General features: G+C 47.5%; 4 protein-coding genes across 4 annotated transcripts; all 4 read left to right on the top strand.

The window, feature by feature from the left end:
* Nucleotides 1-125: 125 nt before the first annotated feature.
* Nucleotides 126-1,070, top strand: TEOVI_000492800 (uncharacterized protein; the record flags this gene model as incomplete). Its single annotated transcript, XM_067221761.1, has 1 exon — nt 126-1,070. One exon carries the CDS (start codon nt 126-128, stop codon nt 1,068-1,070), a length of 945 nt encoding a protein of 314 aa, XP_067077862.1.
* Nucleotides 1,071-1,929: 859 nt separating this feature from the next.
* On the top strand, nt 1,930-3,252 carry TEOVI_000492700 (leucine-rich repeat protein (LRRP), putative; the record flags this gene model as incomplete). Its single annotated transcript, XM_067221760.1, has 1 exon — nt 1,930-3,252. The coding sequence occupies one exon, from the start codon at nt 1,930-1,932 to the stop codon at nt 3,250-3,252; it is 1,323 nt and encodes a 440-aa protein (XP_067077861.1).
* Nucleotides 3,253-4,708: 1,456 nt separating this feature from the next.
* Nucleotides 4,709-6,376, top strand: TEOVI_000492600 (fumarate hydratase, class I; the record flags this gene model as incomplete). The annotated part of the gene is made up of 1 exon (XM_067221759.1): nt 4,709-6,376. The coding sequence occupies one exon, from the start codon at nt 4,709-4,711 to the stop codon at nt 6,374-6,376; it is 1,668 nt and encodes a 555-aa protein (XP_067077860.1).
* A 1,256-nt stretch (nt 6,377-7,632) lies between these two features.
* TEOVI_000492500 (Mitochondrial small ribosomal subunit Rsm22, putative) lies at nt 7,633-10,758 on the top strand (the record flags this gene model as incomplete). Its single annotated transcript, XM_067221758.1, has 1 exon — nt 7,633-10,758. The coding sequence occupies one exon, from the start codon at nt 7,633-7,635 to the stop codon at nt 10,756-10,758; it is 3,126 nt and encodes a 1,041-aa protein (XP_067077859.1).
* Between the last annotated feature and the right edge of the window lie 50 nt (nt 10,759-10,808).

Raw genomic sequence — 10,808 nt, 5'->3', positions numbered from 1 at the left:
TCGTGGTTACGGTAGTTTAGTTCTTCCGTCCAACATAAACCTGTTTGCATCGATTCCTATTACTGCTAGCTTTTGCTCGTTGTCGGTGCCATCACCGTTGCTGCCGCGCAACTTCGTTTTTGGCAATGGGGCCCCGCATATATCCGTTACAGCGCGAGTCACCATCCTCTCCCTCTGCTCGTGCCATCTTTGAGCGCACACGGCGGATGCATGCCGGGACTTTGAATATTTTCGCTGAGAACAACGGCGAGTGCGATGCGCAACCAAAACCGCAAACTCCACAACCAGAGCATGAGGCACGCAACGTGCAGCGCAATGAGGAGTCACAGGAGACAAGGGAATTCGGCTGGCCGCACCTTCGTCGTGTACGTTTGCCTACGCGACACGAAACACCGCAGGGTCTTCACCAGGTTCCCAGTGCTGCGGGGAAGGTTCAGCACATTCAAGTTGTCGGCGTTACTGACTCCTATAAGGATCCGGCGATGATGACGCCGCGGCGCACAGGATTACGCTGCTTTTCCCGTAGCCACTCCACTTCTATGAGCGAAATAATGTGTCACGAGGAACGCGGCTGGTCACCTTCTCTACCGGCCTCTGTTGCGGGTAGCGCACCGGTCAGTAGGAGTAGCAGCCGCTGCAGTTCCCGAGGATGTAGGCGAGTGGCTGATTACACCCCGCAGGAGCGCTTTTTTCAAGCTGTGCGAGATCATGTGCAGCGCAGACGCGGGGGTGCAACGGAATTTTACGTAAATCTTGCACGTGGGCTGGTGGGGTCGGTTCCACGAAGTCGTGCAGAGATGACACCTCGCCCGTGGCGTCTGGATGAGGGGCCGGTAATTCACAAGTTGACACTCGGCAGTTTCAGGGAACAGTTGCAGTCCTTAACGGGAATTGAGGTTTCCTTGGTAGAATTGGCGCAGATGGTGTGGGGAAAAGAGGAGTTCGAGCGGAAGGTACAAGAATGTCCAGACGAAGAGCAGTTGGCAAGTCTTAGGGTAACTTACCGCGAGTTTTCCACAGCATTCGGGGATAGCCCGTCTGGTGATAAATTTGCGACCTTCAAGATATAAAAAGGGGTCTTTCTGAAAATATTGTGTTGCATCTACAGGCGTTCCCATAGCTTCTCACCACCTGGGGTGCGAGGGACCATCTATTTGGTTTAATTTAATTTTTTTGTGTGACGCTGGCAACCATAATTGTACTATGTGCTATTAGGTAATGTGGGGGTGTATTAAAAGTGAAGAATGAGTAGAAGAATGACACGGGAAGGAGAGGGGACAATTCGTGTTTGGTAGTGAACAATGGAAGGGAGACGTGTGCTTCTTCTTTTCATACTCTGCCTTTTAACTGAAGGGAGTTTCCCCTTCATTCCGCGCTCCCATTGTTGTTCTCGCGGTTTCATGTACTATTGCTACCGGTGTTGTTGTTGTTGATTTTGTTTTGATTATAGAGGGATATCCATAGAGGTAAAAGATTCTACTCCTACAAAACATGCACACATTGTTTCTTGACCCTTTTCGTTCGCTTTAACATCTCTGTACGTCGGGTTTGTTTGACTCCCTTTTTTTGGTGTCATTTATTTTCCCCCCTCCGAATTTCCTTTTTTTTTTTTTAGAAACGTATCACATTATGTTGTATTTGTGTGTACGTGTTCATGCATAGATGCTTTGACATCTACGGGGCCGCAATGATTGTTCGTGTTGATTTTTGCGGTGTATGCAATCCGTTACCACGAAGGTGCGATCCACAATTCAGTGCATGTGGTGTGTGCCATCGGCTCCCTCCGCTTTTTCGCTTCTTCTACAGCTATTTCTTTCTTCCATTTTGTTCTTGTTATTATCCCCCCCTGAACATCTCGTTTACACCGCTTGCAGATTTATTTCCTGGGGGCTCGTTGCTGTAAAAGAAAAAATAATAATAACATCTTGAATGAAAGTGGACAGCCTTCTGTCTCCTCGAAGTGCGTTCAGCACTGAAAATGACCCCTGTGGCTCCGTTGAGAGCGTCGCAAATGATGTGGCATCCGCCAGCGATGTTGTTGTCGCGTATCCTCAACCTGGAAAGCGATGGAGCAGAATTATTGCGGGGCCTGAACTGGTTGGGATGTCTTTGAAAGAAAATCAGATTAAGGATGGGAAGGCTCTGTGTATATATGGTCATTGTTTCGACGATGGAATCATCGACTACATTACAAACGAAGTCCTTCCGGAGGCACGAGTGCTAACAAAGGTGGAAATAGCTGAGACAAAGTTTAGCAGCGCAGGTATGAAGATTCTCTTGAGGGCTCTCTGGACAAATTCTCCATGTGAGCAAATGGAGGAACTTCTGCTTCATGACGTGCATCTCCACTTTGAGGAAACTCTACAGCTAAAAGAAGTTATTATGAAGAATCGAAAGTGCCTGCGGCGTTTGGTTCTGCAACGTTGTCACATGGACGATAGCGCGGCTGAACCCATTGTTCAGGCTATTTCGCACTGCGAGCAACTGCGGGAAGTGAACTTCTTGGATAACAACATAGTTCACGCACTGGCTATCCCCACGGAGAGGGAGGACATTTTTCCACCAACGCTGCAAATTTTTGACATCAGCGGTAACCGTATAGAGCCAAAACACTTCACTGGTTTGGGCAATGCGCTCCGTCGTTGCATGGCAAACCTTCATGAAGTTTACTTGGCTCGTTGCTGTGTCACGGAGAGCGGACTAAAGACGCTGCTGTGCGGTGGGCTTTACAACTCACAGGTTCTTTCGGTGCTGAATGTATCGGCTGGACGACTTTTGCATACAGCTGGTAAGGTGCTTTCGTCGGTCATATCAGAATGTCCCAACCTTCAGCGAGTGTACATGCAGGACAATCTCCTGGATGTAGAGGGGGCTGCTCAAATTGCTTTGGTTATTCCCTACGCTAAGAAACTTACTGTATTGGGAATGGGAAGGTGTCACTTGGGAGGTCGAGGGGCGCGTTATATTGCAGAAGCTGTGAAACAAAGCGCATCACTTCGAGAATTGGACCTCTCTGGAAATGGTGTGACGGATGAAGATGTACATCGGATATGCGCTTGCAATGATGATGCGTCTTTTCGACTTTCATATCTTGATCTCTCTGATAATCCCCTCACGGAGGACTGCCGCTGCTCTCTCGAAACCCTTCTGGAACACCAGAAGGATAATTCATGCATTGTTGTCGTGCGTGGTACGGGGCTTGCGGTCGTGTCTTCTTATATGGAATATCATAATAAGCCCACACCTGGATAGACGCCACTTTTTTATTTTTTTCTCCTTTTTTCTCTGTGTGTTTTTTTTTCTCTTTCTTTCTTTCGAATAGGTGGGATTGTTGTATATTCACTTCTATTGCATTTAAATTTGTTCGCTTGTTTGCTTGTTTGCTTGTTTGCTGTCTTTTTTTTTTTTAGAAGTTGAAGGTCTCTCACGAGGTGTTGGAGAGAGAGATCGAGAGAGTCAATAATCGTCGAAAAGCACCGGGACCACATGTTCGTGGAAAGGAAGAAAGAAGGGGGAGAAAGAAAAAAAAAAGAGAAGAGAAGAGAAGAAAGGATAAAGGGAATGAAATAAATGAGGAAAATGTGTATGTGTGTTTTGAGTGTATGTGTGGGAAAACCGAGGAGCACACGATGCTAATAAGAGAGTGTCCACTATCATTGTTAACACTGAAAAGGGATTTGATATGTTTTTTAACGCATTTACCCACTCGCAGTTGCTGATATGAACCCGTACAGCTATTGCGCACTTTAATGTTATAGACGGTGTATAGGAAAATGTAAGTTCGCGAAGGCTATGTCCAACGGGCGACCGAAAAAGCGAACAAATCTTCTACAAAAAGGAAAAAAAAAAGGAAGGAAACATTCAGAGTTGATATGTATATACGTGTGCGCGGACGTACGCAAATATGTTTTGGTTTTGTTGTTGTATGCTCGTATACTTATGTAACTATTGAGTAACGGGGAGGTGAAACATGAAGGAAGAACATAGGTTACAAATGCTCCTCTGAAAGTTGAACGGAAAATTCCTGTTTGCTTTTTCTTTGTATTTTCGTTGCTTGAACGGCTGCTTTCAGGGAGGTGGTGGCTAACAAAATAGCACGGGTGAAACTCGTCAGATGCAAAACCATTGGTAATAAAGAGCAAAAGAAAAAAAGAAATGAAAGGAACTGAAGTTAAGGTGAAGGGATACCGGTGGGAAAGTGTGTGCATCAGGAAATAGTGGATGCTCCTACTGTTGCGCCACACTTACGGTGACACACGCGCTGTTTTTCATAAGTTCTTCTTTTTGTGTTTCTTTACGCTAAAAAAAAAAATATGTTCATAACTATTTTTCCGCTTTTTTTGTTTGCCATTGTATTTGGGCACATTCTTTAAAAGGCTACTTTTTTTTAACGTTCGCCCCACCATGTTTTTTTCTAACTTTTATATCCATTGCTGCTTCTTCTTTTTTTTTTTGGTTAACCTTTTTTTTATATTGTTTTCTTGTGGTTGCTGCTCGTTTATGTTGTTTCTTGTGCTCTTACTTGTATCCTGTAACACAGTTTGTAAACCCATAAAATAGTCAATTTCCTCCCCCGAAAATACAATAAATCATAATAGCTCGTTGCGCAAAAAACAAAAACAACAACAACAACAACAACAACATCAAACTAACTAATTTAGGTGAGTGAAGACAAAACCATTAAATATCAGCATTATTAATCGCTCACATGTTACGACGGTCGTCCCTCTGGTTTGCACCCAAGTCGGCACCTCCCTTTAAGTTTGTCCCACTGTTGCCTCATCTTCACCACAAAGACACCGAGTACACATTGGTAACAAAAGATTACGTATCTGTTGTCAATCCCGGTGCCGGGTTACCGGAAATTCTAAAGGTGGAAGCGGCAGGATTAACATTGCTCGCCTCTCGTGCCATTGGCGATGTGCAACATTTCCTCCGCCCATCACACCTGGCGAGCTTAAGAAGCATTTTTGAGGATCCCGAAGCGAGTGACAATGACCGTTTTGTTGCGCTGCAGCTTATAAAGAATGCCAATATTGCAGCAGCTCGGATTCTCCCTGGTTGCCAAGACACGGGCACCGCAATTATTGCAGGTTACAAGGGGGAGCAGGTGTTTACCAACGGAGATGATGAGGAGGCGCTGAGCCGCGGTGTGCATCATATTTATACGACGACGAATTTGCGCTACAGTCAGAATGTTCCGCTTACCATGTACGACGAAAAGAACACCGGATGCAACCTTCCCGCACAGATAGATCTCTACGCAACAAAGGGATGTGAGTACGAATTCTTTTTTGTGGCTAAAGGCGGCGGGAGTGCGAACAAGGCATTTTTGTTCCAGGAAACAAAATCTGTTCTCAATCCCAAGTCGCTGCGCAATTTTCTGGAGGAAAAGATTTCGACGATTGGTACTTCCGCTTGTCCACCATATCATATGGCCGTCGTTGTGGGAGGAACCAGTGCTGAGATGACAATGAAGGCGGTGAAGTACGCTTCCTGCAAGTATCTGGATGAACTCCCAACGAAGCCTGATGAATCGAAGGGTTATACCTATCGCGATCTGGAAATGGAACAAATGGTTATGGATATTTGCCGCAATATTGGCATGGGCGCACAGTTTGGTGGGAAGTATTTTGCCCACGATGCACGCGTCATCCGCATGCCACGTCACGGTGCCAGCTGCCCCATCGGAATTGGCGTTAGCTGCAGTGCGGACCGCCAAGCACTTGCTAAAATTAACAAAGATGGCATTTGGGTCGAGAAACTTGAAATGGACCCAGCGAAGTATCTGCCAGAGGTAACGGAGGATCAATTACTTAAGGTGCCACCAGTGAAGATCAACTTGAACATGCCCATGGACAAAATACGTGCAGAGCTCTCGAGACACCCCGTGAAGACGCGTCTGTCTCTCACTGGAACCATCATCGTAGCCCGTGACATCGCGCATGCCCGTATGCGGGAAATGTTGGAGAACAATAAACCCCTTCCAGATTACATCAAGAACCACCCGGTATATTATGCCGGTCCTGCCAAGCGACCAGAGGCGTTGGCATCCGGTTCCTTTGGGCCAACCACAGCGGGCCGTATGGACCCGTTTGTGGATCTCTTCCAGGCAAATGGCGGGTCTTTCGTCATGTTGGCTAAAGGCAACCGTAGCAAACGTGTGACTGAGGCATGTAAGAAGTACGGTGGGTTTTACCTTGGAAGTATTGGGGGACCTGCCGCGTTGCTAGCAATGGATTCCATTCGCAAAGTGGAAGTACTTGACATGGAGGAACTGGGAATGGAGGCGGTATGGAAGATTGAAGTTGAGAACTTTCCCGCATTTATTGTTGTGGACGATAAGGGTAATGACTTCTTCCAACAGCTCAGGTAGCGGATGGATTTGTTGTTGTTGTTGTTATAAAGAAGAGGCGCTGAAAAAAGGAAAGGGAAACGAGGAGGAAGAGAGAGAGAGGCAACCGTTGGGCATAATGTGCTCGGCCAAATGAATATGCGCATATATATATATATATATATATAGTTTAAGCTCTACATGCGGTGGAAATGGAATGTTTCCGCGGGTTAAGGGAGAGGCACGGAGGGCGCAAGGAAAGAGGAGAGGGATATTCAAATAAAACGAGAGTATTCGACAAAGAAAAAAAAAACATACTTACTACTTAGACGAAATTAAATAAAGGCGAGTAGAAGAAATACAAACATTGGGAAGGAAGAATGCGTGGAGTATGACACTGAGGATGTAGTTTCCACGTCACCGCACCATACTTGCAAGCAAGCAGAATACGCCAGAACAGTTCTTTGTTGTTAGTATATATATATTATCGTTTTCGACATGAGATTAAACGATGCATGTTGCTTTCGTCATTATTGCCATGTTGTTCGTTTATTTATTTATTTTTTTTTTGCAGGGTCCCGTTGCATAAAGAGGTTAGGGGGGAGATTGTTTGTTTGGTGCGTCTTCTTAAGGAAAAGAATTGTACGGCCATGCAGTTACTTTTGTATATCTTTTTCTTCCTACGAATTCGTAGAAAATGTGACAGCGAGCGATTTTTTCCCCCTCCGTTTCAAGCGGAAGCGAAGTCACCTGGTTGAAATGGAAGGAAGGGAATGGATTATGGCAGAGGAACTACGTTATATAAAAAAAAAATGACACGTGGAAATGGATATGATGGAGGTTCATATACTGAGGGAAGAAACTTCAAAAAAGGGTTATGTAAGGTGTCCTTGCCTTCATTGTTTCCGTTATTTGTTTACTTATTAATTTTAAAGTGTACCTGTTTGCGATGTGCCCAATCCCTAAAGTATCGGTTCCGGAGAGCCTCTGATGTGCCCAATTTGCACACGGTAGATGTTGACTTGTTTGCTTTTCTATTTTTTTTTCTAAATTCCTCCTTTATTTCTTTTTGTATTGGCGGCTCTGTTGGCCTCAGACCGTTTTGATCTGAAGATTTGCGTACTATTCACCGACAACAACCCTCTACAATTCACACCATTATTTACATGCTTTCTAGTTTGTACAGGGAATCCCGTTGTCTTGTGGAGGGAATTTCAGCCGTCTCAAGGGAGGGCAGACAAGTTGTGGGCGAAGGAGGAGTATAAACGGTTAAACTGAGGCTCGCTGCGAAGGGGAAAATGTTCTTCAGGTTTCATAGCACAACATTACAAACATGCCTAACGTCTGGAGTCGCTCGTTCCTCCGTCGCCGTTGCAGTGCCTTTACGAGCGGGGTGTACTCGACGGGAAATGTCATCGGGAGGCGACGGGGTTTTGGAAGGTGCGATGCATAAGCCTGGCGAATCCGGTCTCCAGGCGGGGAGCAGCACCACCATTGCTGGTAAGGAAACATGGTCTCAATTTAGTACCAAAATGAGGTATGGTAGGCGTCGTATTCGAGTTATTGATGTTGCAGCAAAGATGTCATATGAGTATCAAATGCTCCGGAAAATGTGCAAGCGTCGCCCCGCCATGCGGCAGTGGGCAGTGCGGGATGACTTCTGCGATATGAATCCCGGTGTGGTGATCATGTCGCCTTCGATGCAAGCAGCCTTTATGAAGGTATTTCGTATGAAGGAAAAGGGTCTCATTCGTCAGTGCCTACGTGATATTGTCCCTGTCATTGAGTACCGCAACCGAGAGGAACCAGCACGACTCCCAACAAACCCGGCAGACATGATCCCGGAGGGTGAACCCGATACGCTAAATCAGAAAAAACGGGAGCTATTTGAGCGGCGTGAGAAGGGTGAAAACTTTGCCGATCTCCGTCTCCACGACAAAAGATCACAAGCGAAACTCCGCTTTAGGATTCGCCAACGGTTGCTAAAGTTTCAACGGCAACTGGCAGTCGCCAACGCAATTGCCAGCCGATCTGTACTTTACTCTACAAACGATGCGATTGGCTACTTTCTGTTCCGTGGGGCAGCCATGTATGCCGGGATACATCGCGTGTTTTTTGAACTCAGCAAACAATTGCCACACTTCGTGCCCAAAACTATGTTAGACTTCGGGGCTGGCACTGGGACCGCCATACTTGTCGCGAAGGAGGTGTACGATCCCGGTTCCCTTGCTTACCCGCTTTACCGATCACTTCGGCAGACAATGCAGGGAAATGATTCCTCCCGTACACATCAGCTCTCCGAGTTGCGGTATGACCTCAAGCGACTACAGCGCAACAACGAGGAGAAAAAGAAGGTGCGCTTCATGGCGGTTGCAGCGTTACTGGAGCGCGGCGAGGTTGACCCTGCAGATCTTCCAGAAGACCTAAAGCGAGAAATTGCTGAGGTTGCGACCGCTGCTGCAACTGCAAAAAAGGACCGCCTTGTGCGGGAGGCACATGCGAGGTACCGTGACGTAGTTGATGGTACCGAATGGGAGAGCGGCGATCCTCTCGGGGAGGTTCGTGCGAGTACGGAGGATCCGGAGGATGTTATCGACGGAGAACAGGGCGACGGCGGCGATGACGGCGAGGCGGCGAAGGGTCGCCCGAAAACGTGGTGGGAAAAGCTTATTGATGTGGAAAATGAAACAGCTCGCACTCGCGCCGCCAGACGACTTCGCCCTCTTCAGGAAGTTACTGCAGTAGAGCCAAGTCCAGGCATGATGGAGATAGGGACGATGGTTCTTCATGACGATGTACCCAACGTTACGTGGAAGCGTTATTTGCTTCCCGAAGATGAAGCGATCCAACACGATTTGGTTGTTGCCGCGTATTCACTTAGCGAAATTGCCACCTCAGAGAACCGCCGCCGCATTGTGCAGCAATTGTGGAAGATGACCAGAGGTGTTCTTGTGTTTGTTGAGTTTGCTAATCTTAATAACTTTAACATCTTAATGGAGGCGCGCGACTGGATCCTCGAGGAAAAGGATGTTGGTCTCTGGGATTGGCAGCCCACCATTGTAGCTCCTTGTCCCCACGAACATCGCTGTCCTTTGAGGCACTGCAAAACTGGTGTGAAGCGAAAGCGTATGCGTATTTGCAGCACGGAAGCGCACTACCGTTCCACATTTGTTGAGGTGTGGGCACGGCATATGCCGCTGAAGGTTGGCATTGAACCGATTTCTTACTTGATTTTGGCACGTAATGAGCTTGTACCTGAGCGGGCCGAACGCCGACGAGAACAGTTGAAGAAAGCAGAAGAGATGAAACGGCGGGAACGTGATGTGAAGCAGCAGCAGTTGCATGAGGCGTCGCTCGCAGTCAAAGACGTCGTGTTCGAGCGCCTTAGCGATGAGGCACTTCACCGCGTGCAGAGTGGTGTTCCTCAACCTTTAACTGATATCGATGAAGTTCGGGAGGCTTCCACCTCCGCAACTTCGACTTCTCTTCTCAAAGATTTGAAAGACGGTGCGACGAGTACGGGTGAGATTGGTCATATGCCAACTGATGTGCCGCGGTTGGTGAAGACAGGCAACACCCGGCACAATCGGCTCATATTTCCGCTCCAATTTCCCCCGGCGACGCATAAGTTTAACCGTGCGTTTGTGGATGCGGGTTATCAGAGGCAACGCGCCATCACGCCTGCAGAAATGCTTGTGGTGCGCCAAGAAGTTGAACAGCTGCAACAGCGTGTCATGCGAGCTGCCCCGAAGTATTTGCGTGTTGTGAGGGACCCACGTTGCCACGGCAAAGTGCAAGCTGATTTTTGTACCCCAGAGGGTGATCTTGTGAGTGGTCGCGTTTATAGGCGTTTTTACGGCGATAGGAATCGCGTGAGTGCGCACAGTACGATGCGATGGCAACACATTGGCGGCTGGAAGTTGCTGAAGCGCATTCGACGGGGATCTTTGTTCCCACACAATGTTCCGCTGTATGCTGTGACGAAGCACGCTCAGATCGACTTTCCCAACACTCTTCTCGACACCAAGCACTCAACGGTAGAGCAGACGGCCATGCAGTACAACGATCCTATGTCACTTGTGGAGATGCCGGATGATGGACTAACCCGCGAGGAACTTAAACAAAAGCGTCGTTTGCAACGTGACGTTGAGCTGCAGAAAAAGGTGGAAGAGAAACTGGAAGATATATTTGGTGTAAATGCTAAGGACTGGAAGACGGATGACTTGGGTGGCGGACGTTTAGATGCTCGCCGAGAGATCAGTGAACAACAGTGGGCCGATGCCGTCCGTCGTGCGAAGATACGAACAGTACAGCACACTAAAAATGCTCTCCCTTTTGCAGCAAAGAAACGCGCGGCTCAACGTGCCCTGCAGGTGCGGAGACGCAACGTGAGACTGGAGATGTCAGGGAACCGACGCCGTTAATTTATTAGTGATTAAGGTGCTTGAGTGAAAGAAGGGGACCGCGTGGAGCT

The sequence above is a fragment of the Trypanosoma equiperdum genome (assembly GCF_001457755.1).
Source record: "Trypanosoma equiperdum strain OVI genome assembly, contig: ctg_1480, whole genome shotgun sequence".
Lineage (NCBI taxonomy): Eukaryota > Euglenozoa > Kinetoplastea > Trypanosomatida > Trypanosomatidae > Trypanosoma > Trypanosoma equiperdum.
Note: the sequence above shows the minus strand (reverse complement) of the source record. Positions and strands in the feature narration are given on the sequence as shown.